Source organism: Cheilinus undulatus, linkage group 6 (assembly GCF_018320785.1).
Source record: "Cheilinus undulatus linkage group 6, ASM1832078v1, whole genome shotgun sequence".
Lineage (NCBI taxonomy): Eukaryota > Metazoa > Chordata > Actinopteri > Labriformes > Labridae > Cheilinus > Cheilinus undulatus.
The window spans coordinates 17,589,912-17,609,328 of NC_054870.1; the positions used below are offsets into that span (position 1 = coordinate 17,589,912).

At 37.8% G+C, this 19,417-nt stretch overlaps 1 protein-coding gene across 1 annotated transcript in view; it reads left to right on the plus strand.

Moving 5' to 3' along the window:
• slc30a6 (solute carrier family 30 member 6) overlaps positions 1-18,437 on the plus strand; it is a 94,822-nt gene extending 76,385 nt beyond the window's left edge. Inside the window, exons 11-15 of the mRNA XM_041789474.1 lie at positions 6,992-7,111; positions 7,876-7,978; positions 8,068-8,115; positions 8,551-8,619; positions 14,820-18,437. Of these exons, the coding sequence (XP_041645408.1) occupies positions 6,992-7,111; positions 7,876-7,978; positions 8,068-8,115; positions 8,551-8,619; positions 14,820-15,443 (964 nt within the window). The 3' untranslated portion in view covers positions 15,444-18,437. The remainder of the gene's footprint in view (positions 1-6,991; positions 7,112-7,875; positions 7,979-8,067; positions 8,116-8,550; positions 8,620-14,819) is intronic.
• Positions 18,438-19,417: the final 980 nt, after the last annotated feature.

Genomic DNA, 19,417 nt, shown 5'->3' on the forward strand with positions numbered 1-19,417 from the left:
GTTGGTACTCACACTGGTAACAGGGATCATAGCTGCTATCTACAGCTAGCAGTCTTAAAGCAAAGAAACTAGATTATTTTGGGGTTCTTTAAACACCAGAAAGTCAGGAGTTGGACATGAGTCATTCAGACTGTAAGAAGGTAAAGCACTGCAGCAACAACATTCTTCAACAACCCTCAATGGACACCAGGCTAATTAGCAGTTAACAAAAACAGCTAGGCTCACCAGGCTAATCTGTGTCAGTTCAACCAGCATTGAATAATGCTGTAAACTGAAAATTTCCCTCAACTTATAAACAGAATCAGGAGATCATAAGCAGCACTTTATGCTTTATTTGTAAAGACATGAGACAAGCAGCATCACTGATTATTTAAGGCTCATAGCAGTTGCTTCAGACAGTGTGAGTAACACTGTTTAATCCTCACTCATTTGTTTATCACTGAAGCCGTCATATGCCAAAGTAAAGCTATTTAAGTAAAGTCATTTTAACAGATGCAAGTGGGCTTATATTAAATTGAAACCACTGTATTATATGACACTTGGGAAAAACAACAGAGAGGGCAAATTTTAAGTTTAAGTAGTTAATATTACTGTATTTTAAGTAATTACTAGCTAAAGGATTATAGATAGACTATTTAAGCTACTTGGCTCTCTCAGGACCTGAAATTAAGTGTTTTAAAGTTTAAGACCCTTTATACTATACCTGGCCGTATCGTGGCCTTTCTATCATGATATGTAACATATCGTGAGGCTGTGGAAAATACCCATCCCTATTCAGGGCTATGTAAACAGTAGTCTTGAATGACAAGCTGTGCTCATACATCCCAGGTTTGACTATAATTTCCACACAGTCACTGTTTTTTAATATCAGTTTTATAAGATGACAGACATCTTGCGTCAAACAGCCACCAGAATCCTCGTCATGTTTGTGACATTGCTTGATGCTATAGGCTATGGCAGCTTCACTGCATCAACCTTTGACGTATTGGAAATTCAATCTGACACACAGCCCAGGAACGATTTGCCTCAATGTGCATTCATTGATGTATTAATCTTTTCCAAGAACACCGGGTGTGTTACTAAGAGAGTGAATGGGTGAAGCTGTGTTTTTGGGAATCACCTGAATGTTTAAGGGAGAACCAGGCCAGCAGACAGCTGCACTTAGCCTCAGAGTGCCAACTCATGTTAGCTTTTTCATTTATTTATGCAGGAAGGGCAAACCAATGTAGAAGCTTTATTCTAATTTGGCCTCAGTGTTGATTGAAACTGAAAATTCGATTCTTTTAACTTAATAGTGCCTGGTCATTTTTTGTCCACAGAAATAAATACTCTTATGAAAAAGGCATCACAGTGCATGTCATATGAACTGGTTGGCTTCAAGAAGTCCTCCTAAGAAAACCAATGGGTGACGCCATTGACAGTACACCCATGTTTATATACAGTCTGTAGTTTTTCTCTACTTGAAGAAGGTGATATTTGACCCTTACATTGACCTCTCTGTGAGCATCATGCCACAACAGCTATTTAAATTTTCGTGTATTTATTCCTCTTTAAAATGTGATTGCAGTTTTTTCCCCTCAGTAAATGAAAGAGGAGTTATTGATGTGTGTCCTCAGCAACCTCTTTTAATTAAACTAACAGCAGTCACGCCCTGCTGACTAAATCTGCTTCTCAGACACTCAGAGAACACAGCTGTCATTTAAACCTTAAAACGTCATATGATTCTCTGTCACCATCTAATGCCACATCTTCATGAGTCATTTCATAACATCATGATTTCAGACCAAATCAAGCCTCCATATAGACATCTCCCCCTGCTGTGGTGCCTTTGAACAAGACTCCATATCTGTAGATCACTTTATAGTAGGGCTGTTCAATTATGGCAAAAATCATTATTCACGATTACTCAGTGACCTTTAACATCCGCTTCAATGGACGAAAACAATCTTAGCACTTTAGCGCTTTAACCATCTAATTTTTAGGTAGTTTCTTAATGTCTCCTTTCAAAATTTTAAGATAGGCTTTGGGTCATTTCTGAATACATTCCTTTTCAATCCACAAGCAACTTGTATAGAAAACTATCAACTTATTTCTATGAAATTATTTGGATAAAAACGCCTTATTACCAGAGAACTGCCACAATGTGATGAAAAATTATTTTATAAATATTTTATTACTGGGTAAATACTTCCTTTATATTGCTGGATTTCTGAGTGATTGCTTATAAAATTCTAAGTTTTTACTGGGTTAGAACAACATTATTCTTGTCAAATTACTTGATGATTATACTTGTTACTATAAAATTACTAGGTAATTACTCTAAAATTGCTAGGTAATTACTGTGTAATCAGGGTTCACTAAAAAATAAAGTATTGCCAAAGTGTTCACATCACCAGAAACCAATGAGATATTTCCCCTTTTTTAACTTGTGTGCTATTTTTAGACTTGGTGCTTAATCAGTATATTAATATGGACAAATTACATCTTTTTGATAAAATGTTTTTTGCAACCCTCTTTTTAACCAGTAGAGGGAGCTATGTGCTCCTCTTGTCAAAGTTGGTAGTATAAGCAGTGGCACTCAGCAGCCTCCCTTCTGATCAAGAAAAAATATGCATTGTTTTGGTTGTAATCATACAACCTAAAATGACTGATATTTTAAGAAGAAAAATATGTAAAAATGGATATTAGTAAATTTTTATTGTCAGATGATTAAAATAAAAGAATAATATTTTTCACAAATTGACTTCAATTTTGTGTTTTTAAAGAAACTGAAATTTTACAAAAAAAAAAATATAAATAATTAAATAAATTAAAAATCAGGGATGTCCCAATCCCGATCGTATGTATCGGATAGGAGCAGAGCATTTTTAATTGATCAGAGATCGGCAATATGATCCGATCGGCCCAGCCAATCATTTACATCAGCTGTTGTAAACGGAGCACAATTTACAACAGGCCGTAAATGCATCAGTAACACAACAAAGCTACAGCAGCAACATTAGCATTCCTGTATTTAAAATGTCAGTGGTGTGGGAAAACTTCAAACATGAAAGTGAAAACAGTCCAGTGGCCACTTGCAGCATCTGTAACACGACCATTTCAAGAGGTGGTAGCAGCAGTTAACACTACAAGTTTGATCCATAAACATACAGCGGAATATGTTGACTTTGCTATACGCAACAGGTTGCTTCACCGAAGCAACACAATCTGGACTTTAAGAGGAAAGACAAATACCCTTGAGAGAGCAAAAAGGCAAAAAAGATAAAAGAAAAAGTGGTCAAATTCATTGCTTTGCAAAACCAGCCCATCTCTGTGGTGGAGAATTGGGGTTTTTGACATTTTCTTGAGCTTTTAGACCCACGCTATGCCCTGCCATCTCGACATTACATTACTGACATTGCCTTGCCGTAGCTGTATAACAAAGTACATGACAGCATACTAGAGAATTTAAAAAGCAAATTCGCCACCATTAGCTTCACTAAAGACATTTAGAACGCTGATGTTTGCCCCCTGTCACTACTGAGCCTCACTGCACAGTCCTCCACCTTCAAGTTAAAACGTGCACAGTTTTTTAGATTGTCTTTATAATTAACACCGAAGTGTACTGAAAACATAAAGGTGATCATTTTTCAGGAAATTGAGAATTCTGTTGGCCACATGTCAGAGTCTCAGAACATTTATTTTGAATCAAAGTTCATCAAACCTAAGTATAACAACAAACAGGGTTTTAAGCCTGAGCAAAAGTCTGTTGTGTTTTTGGATTAAGTAGCTTTAATCCTTCAGCTTCTACAGAATTTTACCAAGTAGGGATTTTTATCCAACCAGTGTGTCGGCTGTAATAAGCCTTTTAGATTTAGGGAAAAAAAATCTCTTCTTGCACAGATTCTAAATCCAAGTCTCTGCTTTTTCTCCTCCTTAATTTCTGAGGAGTTTTAAAGGGAAGCCTTGTTCACTGTTGCAGAGAGAGGTTGCAGTATGTAGAGGGGGGTTATACGAGCTTAGACCGCTGTTTCAAACCCTGCAGCAACATAACATGAAACAAAACAAGAATGATCCAATCAACTCCAGTTCAAGTCCACAAAAGTCAATTAAGACAGTGTGATCGGGTTAAAGGCCTAATCCCAAAGACAAACATAAACACGAGGAAGCTCCAGCTTAGAGAGAAGGAGGAAACAGACCCATTCCTCCAGAGACGCCAGGGAACAGATGGAGAAGTTGGTTTGTTTAGTTAAATATGAATCAACTGCTGTTATTATTTTTTGTTGTGTACTTTCTGAGGTCAATGGACTTGTGTACTGTTGAAAAGAGCTATTGTCCAACAAAACTGCCTGTGGATTTACTGTAGCCAAAGTAAAAGGTATTTGTTATGCACAAACATGACCCTAAACCATAACAAATCCTATTTTACAAAACAGAAAATAAAAAAACAAGATAAAGAGGAGGCGTCTATTACGCTTAACCAGTGTCTCCCAAAGTTTGGGCCGGGACCCATTAGTGGGCCCCAGAGGTACCGTAGGTGGGCCATGGGAGGTCAATTACAATAACATAAAAATCAGATAAATTTGGGGGGGGGGGGATGTAATTACATTTTAAAGGATCAGAAAATACTTGAGCACGTTTTTATTTTGTCTCAGAAGTAACATACAGAAGTTTCAACTCATGTCATTTTTTGCCCTACACGTGGCTCTGTATGTGTCTGACTGGCTGACTGAGTGATGTTCCGTTCAGAGCCATACCATACAGAGTTGCGCTATGGGCGGGGTTTCATTGTACAGGAAGCCGTCACTAATGGCTGCCTCCACTGCTGAGATTACCTCAGATATGGCTTTAGCACTGAGTGCATTTTGCTAGAACTGGAGAGCGTTTCTGTATGAAATAAAAGTGTTTTCGTTCCTCTGCTGACCTGCTTTGACATGAGTGTGTGATAGTTACAGGGAGAGGAGTTACTTGTTGTGTGAATGCTTGTGCTCAATGGCTGCTAGTGGAGCGATTAGCTTGGAATTAGCCACTGTGGCACTTTGGTCAGAACTGGATATTATTTATTTTTAAAACAAACGCTGGTGGCAACACTGAAAACTTTCTGTGACAGAAAAGGTGTTTTCACTCTTTTGCCAACCTGCTTCGGCATTAGTTTGTTATAGTTACGGGAAAGGGTTAGTTGTTGCGAGTGGTTGTATACAATGGCTGCTAGAACTGGACATCCATCCATCCATCCATCAATTTTCTATACTGCTTATGCTGTTTGGGGTCGCAGAGAACTGGACAATGTGTCCTAATTTAAACAAGGGCAGAGAGCAAAACGAATATACTCTATGTATCACCCACCCCTACTTTTAATCATTTATTTTGTCTGATGTATGTAACTGGTGTCACGATTTGACGATTTGGTATTGGACTGACTGGTGACACTCCATTAAACAATCTATTGTACCACTCACTTCCCTGTTTGAGGCATTTATCAGTGTCTTCTGAGAAAGTTTGTAATTCAGTTTGCAGGGCCACAGAGTTTATAGAGTTGAATATTGGAAAAGAAAATTTCAGTGAATTTGCAGATGACTGATTAAAACAAAATAAAAGGCAGGTGATCATTAATTGATCTTTTTGGCCTCACAAACACTTTCCAAGTAATGTTATTGTTTCTGAAAGCAATGTATTTGTATTGAAATCAGGGCTGTCAAAATTAACACGTTAATGTGGATTAATCCATCATCATGATTAATCTGATTAAAAATTTTAAAGCAATTAACCCATCTACGCAGCGCAGATTGACTCAAAATCCCTGAAACGTCTCTGGCAATGCATTTTGGGCAGTTTGTCAAAGTAGGGTTACCATCGAGCATGCTGCTGCGCATGCGCAAAATATGATAAATTAAAGGTAAATATTTATTTCAGACTCGTCATTCAAGGGCTTTGGTGGGCCCAGAAGATTTTCAGGTCTCAATTTGTGATGCAGGATTCTGAGGTTTGGGAAGGACTGCTCTTAACAATACTTACTGAGCAGTATCAGATGCACTGAGTTGCTCGTGACAGTATAACAATTTAAAACCGACTCAATTATTTGTAAATTACCAAATTATTTGCCCCGATCATTACAAAAGCATGTTATACATTTCATATCGTTAATGTAAGCTATCCATCAATTCTTTTCATTAACAAGGAGGGGGCAGGGGGGAGGGTTACAACCTGGACTGGTCCCCAGTCAGTTACAGAGAAAAACAACCAGGCGTTTTCACACCTCTAGTTCAGTTGATCTGGTCTGAATCCTGCAACATTGTTGCATTTGATGTTAAGTTTGGTGGTCTGCATTCACAAGCAGACCAACCTTGTGATGAACGAGGAAAATGCTCTGATTGGTCAATTTCTTGTGTTTAATGAATATATGGGCAAACAATTTTGACATTTTGATCCTAGATGAATACATTTAAGACGAATAGTTCTACATCATGAATAAATCTTGAATAAATTAATGTGAATTTTAAAAATCATGTGAGGAGCAAACTTTGTTTATTGTGCCCTATAAGGCAATCTAAATCAATGTGATAAAGTTAACAAATTACATCATTTGCACTAACTAAACAACAGCAGATGACAATATTCAACAGGAGAGATCTAAGATGGCCAGTTCATAGGGGTGAATCAACATGCTCAACAACACTTGCAAGCTGGTACCAAAAAAGTTATCTGCAGACTATTCAGCTACAAAACAAACAAAACTGTGGTTGTTATTTATTTTGTTGTGCTCAATTCACTTATCTTTGCAGATTTTATGTTAATCAGTGTATGTTGTTTTTGCAAACATTTCACACTGATGCACTATTCTTAGGGTAAAATTCTATTGGTCATTTTAGATTTTTCAGATTTGTTATCTTCACAGTGAGATTGTACGAGTTCACCTCTGTTGTTTTTATTCTTGGGAGTGTTTGGAAGTGATCATGTGCACTAATCTTGTTTTTCTTTGTTTATGTGTCTGTGTTTGTGTTTCCTTGTACAGTTTGTGTGGCATCATTCCAGGTCTGAGCAGTGTGCTGCTGCCTCGTATGAATCCCTTCGTCCTGATTAACATGGCAGGAGCTCTTTCCCTCTGCATCACCTATATGCTCATAGAAATCAAGTAAGAATTAATGTTCCTTTGCAAACAGCTGGTAAATCCACCTAAATCTTCAGTGTCCTTCACTGTTAACAAACATCTTTTAAATAAAGCTTCTCAATTTAATGTTCCTTGTCCCAGTTTTAAACTGGTTATATCTTTGTCTGCACTAAACTTAAAATGTGTCCTGGAGTTCAACATCCCTGTGGGAGAAAAACCTGGATGGGAAATGAGACTTTTTAATTGGTGGCAAAAGTGTGGTGACTTGCTCCTTAAATCATTTAAAGTGATGGTGATAAAAATATAAAAAGAGGGTTCACCAAGGGTTCATTCAGTCCAACATTTGCATGTTTCACTGGCTAAGAATATAAAAGAAGGAAAATATATCATCACTACTTTTTGGACAACAGATAATTTCATAATTTAAAGAAATAATAAGGAAGTGGCTGAAAACCAACATCACAAACATGTTTTTAACACCAAATGTGGTCCGATCTCCCCTTCAGACTTTGAGTATCCAGTGTCTTTGTATCTGCTTTTCACACAGGAAACAACAAAATATAAAAAGTATTGAGAATCTTGATGTTAATACTGAAGATTGTGCTGAAATAACAGTGATACATGATAACAATATTGGAGTTTCCCAACCTGTGTGTGAGGTCAGACAAACATGACCACTGTTGGAATTTGGTCTATAGCCTCTTTCATACTTGCATTGCATCCCTGAATTCATCTCATCATCACACAGAGCTGCAAGTAGTAACTCGATGTTGTTTGTGTTTTCTCAGTAACTATAATGCAGTGGACACAGCCTCAGCAGTCGCCATTGCTCTTATGACATTTGGCACCATGTATCCTATGAGCGTCTACAGCGGCAAAGTGCTGCTTCAGGTATAACCAATACAACGTGCATTTTGAACTAACGCTGAGTCACTGAGGATGGTTTAATTACAATTTATGTTGTTACCTTTCATTCACAGACAACACCGTCTCACATCATTGGACAGCTGGACAAACTGCTCAGAGAGGTGAGTCATTTTAAGAGCCCTGTATTTTCAAACCTGTACTTATTTATGTATTTTTTTCTTTTGGATAATGTCAGTCAAATTACAACTCAGAAACTCTAATCGCTAAATCAATATATCCATATCATATATCAATAGATATGTGTTTATATACAGTGCTTAACAAATTTATTAGACCACCTGTCATATAAACAAGAAAACATAAATATTTTAGAAATCTTTCAAAAACTTGTTTAAAATGACCTTTTGTGTAATTGTGCAAATGCCTGACTGTTAGCTTCTCTCCCTAATCCATAACTTGAAAGTCAGAAGGGGATGTATAAAAACTCACTACATAGTGTTTTAGATCAGAGTATTCATAGTCTTACTATGGCACTGCAGGGAGTTGATTACATGTTGATTCTTAGCGCTTAATCGCTTCTTTTTGTGTCCAATCAGGTGTCAACTTTGGAAGGAGTGCTGGAGGTTCGCAATGAGCACTTCTGGACTGTTGGCTTCGGATCTCTGGTATGTAACTGCCAAGAAAAAAAACAAGAGATGCAGATCAAAAAAATAATACAAATTAAAAAAGTTAGTAGTGTGATAAATCTAATCACAATCAGGATGTCAAGAGGTGCGATTTCATAATCACATACTTAAAAGATTTACAAAAGTGCCTGCAGAAAAGTCGTTAAATTTACAGTGCACTGTCGCACTTTATAGAAATTTTTCTTCTTTTTTTAATAAGAAAGAACTTTAATTTTTTGAAAAATAAACATTTATTTCAAAAACAGTAAAACGTCATGTGTTTTTATGCTACTTAGCCTAATACTTGTATGGTGTAAGTTGAGAGACAGATTTCAGTACTATCAATATTCTCTGCATATTCCATAGCAACTGAGCAGTTAGACTTATGATATGTATATATGTATATTTTCAACACAGATGCAATATTGTCCATTGTGTTCTTTTTTTAACCCATAAGAGACATTTTTTAGCTTTTCAGTTTTATTTAGTTTCAAGCTATTTTGGCTGTGTTGAATGAATATAGCTCAATTTTGCCAGAGGATATTCTTGTTTTTTTATTCAGAATTGCCATGTCAGTTCCTCATATTAGCCTAAAATGGCTAAGCTACACAAAAAACTGACAGATTTGTTCCTAATGAAAAAATGTCCCTTTGAAAACCATTGAAAATGCCATTGTTGATCCCATATTTATCTTAACATAAACTAGGACTTTGAGTGTGTGTGGGTTTTTTTAATCTGACACTGTGGAAAAATAATGCATCAAAATCAATGTTGCTGCCAGTCACTGACCCATCTCAGGCCCTGACAATAATAATAAACAAATACCCCTTGAAATGTATTTTATGGAAATTATTTTAGTGTTTTGCTTACATAACTGTGGAATAATGTAAACATACTGGGCTTTGAAGTGTTAAAAAACAAACAGATATGTTTAACATGTGACATGTATATTTCAGGCTGAAGTACTTTTAAAAGACTGACTTGTTTTAATTAAAAAATCTTTAATTATCTTTATCTTCAGAGCAGTTTTTGGAACTCCTAATTTTTATAGATAAAGCTATTTTTAAAACCTGATGCTAAAAAGACAAACTGCTCTAAATCCAATCAGTTTCTGTTACTCATATTATCCTTATATGCGATTAATTGCAATTAATCACAAAGCCTGTAATTAAATAGAATACTTTCTCTAATTGCTTGACAGCACTATCATGTAAACATCTAATACATTTCAGCAGAACAGTCACACAGGGCAGCTGAAGCTTCCTGCTCCACAATGTTAGGGATGTGACCTTAGTCACAGTCTGACTCCTCTATCAGCACTTATCTGTTTCATCCTGTGTTCTTTCACTATCCCACCCCCCAGCCCCATTTCCCCTGCCCTCCTGTTAGTTTGTTTGTTTTGTCTCATTCTGTGTTTGTCTCTCGACCCCCCTCCTCATGTCGCTGATCCGCTTCTGTCATTCGTCGGTTCTGAGTGACGATCAGCAGTGAATTTGTTCACTCAGACGTAAAGAAGGAACAAGTCATTCATGCGGAGATGTTCTCGCTCTTCTCTCTCTCCTCCCCCTCTTCCTCCAGATTTTGGAGGGAACACTGTTGATGTCTGTGTTGCTTTGTCATCTTGTATGTTTTATGTTGTAGTAGCGATAATCAAGCCCAGCTGGCTTGCAAGACGACTGATGGTATTGGAAACGAACACACAGACACACAAAGCCATCACAGACACAAAGCCACACACACATATACTCTCTGATATCTTTTATTTATTCATTTTAAATGTATTAAACCACAAAAACCTCATTGAGATTGAAAAATCTCATTTAAAAAGTTGCCCTGGCCAAAATCTGAATACCTTTACATAGTAAAACTCTGTACAAAACTTGATATTGATCACTGCTAACTTAACTGCTCTTGACTTAAAGCTTCATAAATGACAAAAAAAAGGACCATCTCCAGAAGTTTTTGTCTTTTATTCATTTTTCTTGTCATTTATTTATTTGTTGCAGTGTTGTACTGTTTTCTTTAGCTGCTTTAAAAGCTTCAAGTATCGGGATGATTTTTTAGATTTTAGGTCAGAAGGCAATATTTCATCATGGATTTCTAACTACAAATTTCTTCAGGCAAAGACCTGCAAGTGCCTTTAGCAAAGGTTTCCACGCAATTCATTCACTCTGACTTGAGGTAGAACCCATGCAACAGTAATTTAGTTCTTAATGTCCACTTGCTAACTCTACTCTAAAGCCTAGTTCAGATATATGCATATAATCCACACAATAGCATATGTTGTTGGTCTGCGTAGCCCTGGACCTTTGGAGTGGTCTTCTTATGTCGCCGGACATGCATCTCCACAAAACTCTTAACTATGAGTCAAAATGACCCAGACCCATTTTTGGGTCAGGATCCTGCCTGTCTTGACCAGGACACTCTTGTAAATGAGATTTTTAATCTTGTGAGGTTTTCCTGGTTCAATAAAGTCAAGTAAAAATAAATGTGCTTTTAAAAGTTGTTCAATATAGCTTTTTTTCCATGTAGAAAAAAGAGGAAGAATTACTTTATTAAACAGGGATATCTACACGTTTCGACTCCAGCGAGTCTTCATTAGGACAGGATGTCGTAGATATCCTGGTTTAATAAACGACTTTTATTACTTCAGTGTCTCAGATTCTCCGTTTTGACTGCCATCTATACTAAGGACTCTTTTTGCAAGTAATCTGGCAAGTAGTTGTTTCTCTTTTTTTTTTTTTTTTTTCAACATTATATCCATGTCCTCTTATCCTGAAATGCACCTGATCCTGGTTGTTAAGTTTTGGATACTTTTGACCTCATGTAGCACTCACCCACCTTTTTTCATTGTTTTTTTATATTTAGGATCCAAATGTTATAATAAATCAATTTGAACACTTTCAAAAATCTGGATTGCGAGGTGGTGGGTTCTGATGTCTGAGCAGTTGAGAACCACTGCTCCAGAGTGAGATAAATGGCTGGAGGCAACAAGTTTGTAAACGTTTTGCATTTTCATTACCATTTCTGTAATCTGTTTTTTTCTGCTGGTTTGTCAGTTAAGTTTTAATTGTGCAGAAATGCTTTTTTAGTGTAAGTTTTAGTTTTTTTGGCAACAAGGGGATTCTTGTCAAGGGCGAGACCCAAAAGAGCCTGAAAAAGTACACATCATACAATTTTGGCTTCTCTTCATTTTCACTTTGTTTATTCAATTCAAGAACTGAAATTAACTATTGTATGAAGTCTACTTCAATCAAACCAGGCCATTTTACAACCACCAGGCTTGGTGGTATATTTTAGTCAGTCTGCTGCCGTCATATACTAAAGAGATTTTCAGTCAGTTTTTCTACACACAGATTTAAGTTTTAGTTATTTTTCTTTCTTTTTAATTTTTATTTAGCTTCAGTTAACTGAAATGACCTTTAAATTTTAGTTTAAGTTAACCATGACAACCTTGGCAGGAAACAACCATTTCTTGAAATCTATTTTCAGACATTTAGGAAGATGCTGATGTTCATGATCCTCAGTCTTCAATGCTGTGTCAAAGTGTGTCTGCTTGTATGTAAGTAGCAGTAGTACCTCCTGCTGCCTTTGGGGGGAGCCACGTCCTCTCTTCTTCATCTTTCTTGACGTTTATCGTTGTTTTTATGTCTGTCAGCGATGCTGCTGCTCCTGTTGTTCCCTCTGATGTTCCTGCAGTTACACAACTGTTGGTTGTTGGCCCACTGCTAACAGAGCAGCTGTCCAAACTGATTTGACCCTCTGACTGCACTTCTGCCCCACGGGGAGACTCTGTGTGTGCGTCTGTATGCTTGTTTGTTATTTGTGTGTATGTACTCTGTCCTTTTAAGGTCTGAATGTTCCCATGAGGATGATGAAATTAGCAAACTGACAAAATTTAGAGTTCAGTTTAGCGTTTAAGGTTAAACTTCAAGAGTCAGAGGCTGATTGCTAAGGTGAGGTTTGCTGATGAAGATAATTTAGTCATTGAAAAATTAATTTCACCAGCTGTTAGAAGTTACTTTTGTATAGAAAATGCTGAAGAAAGCTGTATCATTTCAAAACTGTCTGGTAACATGAGGAATTTTTTCATCTGTTTTTATCCTGATCACATGATCCCAAACCCAACACTACAATTAATTGTTATGCTCCAAATCCTGGTCATGCACAGGTTAGCAACCTTAAATGACTTGGCTTGAATATGTGCTTTGTAATTTTACAAGCTAGCAGGAATACTTTCCAAGTATTAGTTTCTGGGAGAAAGCTAGTGAATGGGCAATGGCATGTAGGAAATGAGCCACACATTAGAGTGGAGCCCAGGCCACTCACTTTAAGGGCAACAAACCTGAAAGTAGATTGTGCTAACTTACTGTTAGACCAGCCTGCCCCCCATTAAAAGAAATAGTTTCTGCCACTCCATAGGTTTAGGATTACAATTTAAGCCGAGGTCAGACGACACAAGTTTTTTGTCTGTAACAATGTCACTGTATCAGATTAGGCGACCACAGAGCTATAAAATGAATAATATGCTAGCATGATGCTATTCTGATGGCAGTGACTCACTGGTTGCTATTTCTCTCCAACATTTCTCTTTGTTAGTCAGTCATAGTTGTTTCTATATAACGCCTTAAAGGCAGAGATGTTGGCAGAGCTCAGTCTCAATCCTCAATCTTTCCATCTCACAGCCACAACTTGATCACTCTTCTTTCAGTGCATGGGCAGACCGTTCTTATTATTAACGTCACAGATCAAATCATAGAGGGCAGAACAAAAATCGGATATGCTTGACATTTTGTCGGGAGGTTGTAAGGTGTTTCAGATGTCTCCTTGATCGATATTCACTATGATAAACTACACAAGACAAAACACACAATTTTCAGGGTGACAAGTCCCAAAACCTTAAAACTGGCAGGTCAGGCAGTAACTGTACTGATAACATGTAGTCTGGCCTCAGCTTTAGCCATTAAAAACGTGCAAATGCATCTTCTGAATTAAGTTAATATTTCAGTTTTGTTTTGTTTTTTTTGAGAGAAAAATTTGAAACTCTAAATTCTAAAGACTGTTTTTTATACTGATTATCCACCTCGTTTAAGTGGGTTTTTGGTTATTTATTGCAAATGATAATAAGGGATGATGAACATAATTCGTGAAGCAAAAAAAAATTGAATTTGACAAGATTTGTTATCAAATAAAAACTGAAAAGATATCTTTAGATATCAGAGGACTAACTGCTTTCTCTTTGTTTAGATGAGCAGCAGTAGTCTGTAAGGACTTCATTTGGGAATCAGAGGGTTGGTCTGGTGGCGGGAAAAGTTGAAGTTCACTGCAGTATTGCAGATGTGCATCAAACACCCAATTGCTAGGGAGTCTTCATGCCCAGTCCTGCACTCGCATACCTCCTTATTGGTACATGTCCACAGTAGTGATGTTTTTACGTAAATAATTTTACATCCTATTAACACAAATTATGATAGCATTTTAACACTGTAATGGTGTGAAGAATGTCGCTAACATTAGCAGTGTAAGCACCGCCAGCCTTCAGTCCTCTTTTAAGGTCTTTTTAACATTCATATCCTGTGCTGACTGCTATCACTTATTTCTTGGACTATGAAAATACAACCCAACACAGCCTCTGGATAACTTTACCCCTGTTTTCTGCATTGAAATAGTGCTGTGCTGTTCCTTCAAGACCCTATCTGTGCTATCAGTTAACCTTTGTTTACATCAGGTAACAGCACTGTGGCATCAAGACTAGTCATTAGAAGCAGGTACGGTGGCTTCTAGAGGCAGGTGACCTGCATTACAGTTTATAGGGTTCCTTTGGCTGGGATTGTTGGCCTGAACTGATAAAAAAAAAAAACTAAGAATTAAGAATTAATTCAACAGACTTTTAATTCTGTTGTTGGCTACCAAGGGATCCAAATTTATATGTTTAACCAGCTAATCATGAGCATACTTAGTCTATAGGATCCCGTTGGTTCATGTGATTGCTTTCTGCTCTCTATGTGTATAGCATGTTCAATTTTAAAGTAAAAACACTGAGTTTTTCCTCAGGGATTAATGAATAAAGTATATGGAAAAGTGTTGTCATTATGTTTTCATGTAAAATCATAAAACACTAATGAACTTTTTGCCCCCTGCCCCTCCTCATACCCCCTTTTTCTGCCTCTCTCCCAATTCTCTGCCCCTTTGTCTTTCAGGCTGGCTCTGCCCACGTCCGTATCCGCCGGGATGCCAATGAGCAGCTGGTTCTCGCTCACGTCACCAACCGTCTGCTGCCCCTCGTCTCTACGCTCACCGTCCAGATTTTTAAAGACGACTGGACCAGACCAATCCTCACAGGGGCCCTCTCCTCCTCTGCGGCCTCTGTCCCCCCTCTGGGTTCTGCTGAAGGCTACACCTCCCTCTCCTCCTCATCTCTGCCTCCTCTGCTCTACTCCTCCACAGGAGAGATGGACCCGCTGACCTCCACACCCTCCAAACCCAGCAGCCCTCCTCCAGAGTTTGCCTTTGACACACCAGGGAGGAATGTGCAACCAGTTGTCCTTCCAACGCCGGGACACCATACCCACAGGCCGTATGGAGGCCTTGGACTGGCCTACGGAGCATCGCCCTACACGGGAATGCTGAGTCAGGGCCTGACGAGGCCTGGAGGTGGACTTGGACTTGGAGTACAGGGTTTGGGAGCAGGATATGGATTGGGTGTGAGTGGGGCGTCAACTCAAAGTTACAGAACTGCCTATGGAGGGGCCACAGCGCCGCTCCAGTTCGGAAACAGCAACCCTCTGTCTTCACAGTCACAGTACAGACAATATAGACCGTGAATGTGCAAAGATGAACTGTGCTTCTGTACCTCTAAAAGACTGTCCTTGTGGAGGTCAAGTTTCACTAAAAGTCTGATGAGATTTGTTTTATTTTTGCAGGCAGGATGATCAACGCTACAGTGTTAAGTCCAAATGCAAAATGACGGTAACTTTAGAGTGAAAATGAGTTTTGTGTAAATGTTGTTGTATAAGTTCTCTTTGGGTTTGGAAAAGCAGTAGTGGGATTCTTGTGCTATTTATTTCACAGTGATGGGGACCAAGAGGTGGACTTTGGGTTTGATATGGTATGCTTTTTTAAATCAGGATGTCAGGAAGCCACCTCACTGTTGCAAAAAAACTGTGTCCAAACAAATTGTAACTTTTGTAACAGGAAACACTGAGAGTTAAAAATATTGGAAACATTCCTGGTGAGAGGGAAACAAATCTTTTTGATTGAACAGTCATTGTTTTAATTTGAATTTCAGGAATCTGAAGACTAGGATCCAAATGGTTTGACAGTATTACATATTTCAGATTACTAATGCATTACAAGAAAACCTGTAGTGAGGAGGTCACAGTGGAGCTCATGGCCTGCTAAAGGAAAGGATTGGTTTAACTTACAGTCTGTTGGGCCAAATTGAGGGAGGAGATTGACAGTAGGGATGTGATTTCAAAATACCAGTTAAATAATTACTCGTCAGCTGAAATGCATTGACACATCTGCTCCAAAGTGTTGCCTTAAGGAGTCATTAAGGCTCATTTATGCTCTAAGGCTGGCCACACACTAGATGATTCAACAATTCATAAAACATGGGAGACCACAGATGAGAACAAATTCAAACGATTTTTCATCTTGTAATCCTCTGAACGGCTACATGAGACAACTCAGCCAGACCGTTAGACCACACACCTGTCCACCTGCCAATGACTTTGCATGATCATGTGACTTCAGAAGAAAAACAAATATGGATGTCTGTCCGTACCCTTGGCTCTTCCCTCCATAATAAGCTGTCCTGGCATGTGTTACAGATGCACCCTGGTTGGAAGGAAGGTACAGTTGTGTTTGCTTGTGGGCTGTGCCTACGTAACAGAGCTGGTGATGCCTTCACTCAGGATACGCCCCCATGAATGTTGGGGGAGGAAAATCTTGCCTCAAATCAGGCTTAAAATCTTGTTTTGTGTGGCCAGCCTAAGTTTGAAACGCATTCAGATATGGATGGAGCTGTCTGTACTCTGCATTTTGTCAGGTTTTCTCTTAAAGCTTATGAATACGTATCAAATGTTGCAATACCACTTCTAACCATGGGGGCAGTATTGAACAGTATAATCAGCAGTTCAAGCAAGAATAGCAAAACACAACAAAGAAGAATAATTTGAAAATAGCAGAAATTTACTCAAACTGTGAGGAGATATTGCTTCATTTGTTGTAAGTAATTAAAAACTACAAACACCACATGTTAGCTCAACTGGGCACAGAGACAGACAATTACAAGAGAACAGCTAGGCAGAGGATGGATGGAGGAGCAACGAAGGAGATGTGGAGGTCTGTGCCAGACAGCAGCAGACTCTGGTGATTAATCTTTAAACATCCACCCCAACATAACACACAAGTGGGTGTGTGGGCAGTGATGGTTTCACTGTTTAAAATGCATTAAGATATTTACATATATAAAGGGAGCATAAATGAGCCTGAAGTTGTACTCTTTGGATTAATAAATGAAATATTACTTGAGAACCACCCCTTATTTTCATTTAAAAAGAAAAAAAACAGCTCTCTAAAAAAAGGAGAAGCATTTTTACTTACTTTCCCCAAATTCAATATCCATGTTTTAATGAACCAAAATTTCCCTCCTTTGCCTCTGCATTAAGGACAAATTTGTTAAATCATACCATTTTGTCTGTAGAGCTGGCGCTGTGTGATTAAGAGTGGAAACCATAATATAGATCAAGTATGTTTGAAGTGGGAAGTGGGATTTGCTCAACTAATGCTCAACCCAAAATTTAAAAAATGATTTATAAAGAAAAAGAAAAAGTAGAAAAGGAAATTCAAAGTTGTGCTCTTTTGGAAGCAGGATGCTGAATATTTATACATTTTTTTCTTTATTTGACTAACGGTGTCTCAATCATAAGAATTATTCTAATCTCCTATACTCTCTGGACACCCACATAGGTGTTTATAATTCCTCCGGCTGACAAGGCCAGGACAGGTTAATAAAAGACGAAACTGTGGTGAGAATTTATGATGTAATAAATTCAAAGCACCAACAGGAGTGATAACAGGTCAGTCCTACAAAAACAGAATTATCAGGGTATTGGAGCTGTCAGTCAAACAAACTTGTCCACACCCACACAATCCTGAGAAGAGGTCTAATCATAGCCTCAATCACTCACACCTGTGTGTCCAGGACGTTTAAAAATATATTAACAAGTAAGGCAGGATACTGAATATATCATCAGCCTTGGAGTCAACATAATGTTCTCATCTTAATATCACCTGTCTTTAGATTATTTTGTGTTTTTCCTCCATACTTCTTAAAAGGAATCCTGTATCTTCTTGTGTCATTTGGGCTGCAGAAAAATGATGGTACATTTGTGTTGTCTGTTCTATACATGATGAAATACAGAGCCTATGTTTAACAATGGGATGAAAGGAGCATTTTATGTTTGTTTAATTGCTATGTTGACAGGCTGAAGAGTGATGGGATCTTATTTTGAAGCTTTAATCTGAACTAAGGAGAAGTGTCACAAACCAGATTTCCTTAAGGGTCGTTCCTTACAGGTCACAGGGTGAGGGGAAGTGTGATAAATGTTGTTTTGCTGCATCAGAGGTGAGATACCAAACATTTGTGAACTGAACATGAAAACACGGTCCTTATCCAGAACTGACAGACCAACAGTAAAATGTCAGAAAAGTTCATAAAGACGAAAAACTGAGTGACACTCAGCCCTGTGGAGATATACCCCATGTATGTTTATTTAAAGACGAAAATGAGGAGACTTATTAAAAAAAGTTCATCAAAGAGTTGTCTTGCTTCTTTCTTTTTTAATTGTTCCTCCTTTTTTGTATCCCAGCTATCATTTGCCAGATGATGAGCAATTTTTCTTTTGATCTATTTTACATAATATTGAAGTGCTAATATTTTTGTATGTGCTGTTACTTTGGTTAAAACTAAGCAATAGTAAAATTAATCATATCAAATTGTACAAGTACCCAAAAAACTGCTCAACTACAGTAAATGTAATTCGTTACTATCCACCTCTGGTTTTAAGGTTTAAATGCTACATTATAAGTTTTTAAACCGGATCAATCAGGTATGTGGTAAACATACACACTTTTTATTCTGGTAAATTGAGTTTTAAGTTGGAAATAAGTGTTCTGACTAGATACTGAATTCTTCTGTATTCTGTATGGATGAGTCTTAAATCCCCCTAAGAGTTGTCTGTCTCTAATCCATTTACGTCTGCAGGTATCACAGATCATCAGTGTCTTATGACTGCTCACCTTTCAAGGCTTCACATCTCATTATCACATTCTGACATGAACTCTTGACCTCCTGACCTCACTACATCTGTTGTTCAGGTGATATCCCGTCTTCTTTTACAAAGCTGATAAGAAAGTAGGCAGAACTACTTCAGGTACAGGTACAAAAAAAGATGAGTACCTTTTCCAGGTAAAGATGCACAATATTGGGTATTAGCTGATATACAGATATCCAAATGTAGCTCAGACTTAAAACCACAGTCTGTTTTCAAAGGCCTAAATGATGTTTTTACATGTGTACCACTCTTACACCTTACAGGCTACCGCTGCCGTAGATTGTAATTTTGAAAACATACAATCTTCTGAGCTTTGAGAGCTTCATGCGTCTTTATTTCCTTAAATTAGTTTTTAAATGTGTTAATAATCTTGCCCCTGAACGCTTATCCAAATTTGTCCAAAGACAGAACAGCAGCAGAGTAACAAGAAGCGCAGTGAATGGAAACAAAAACGTAGA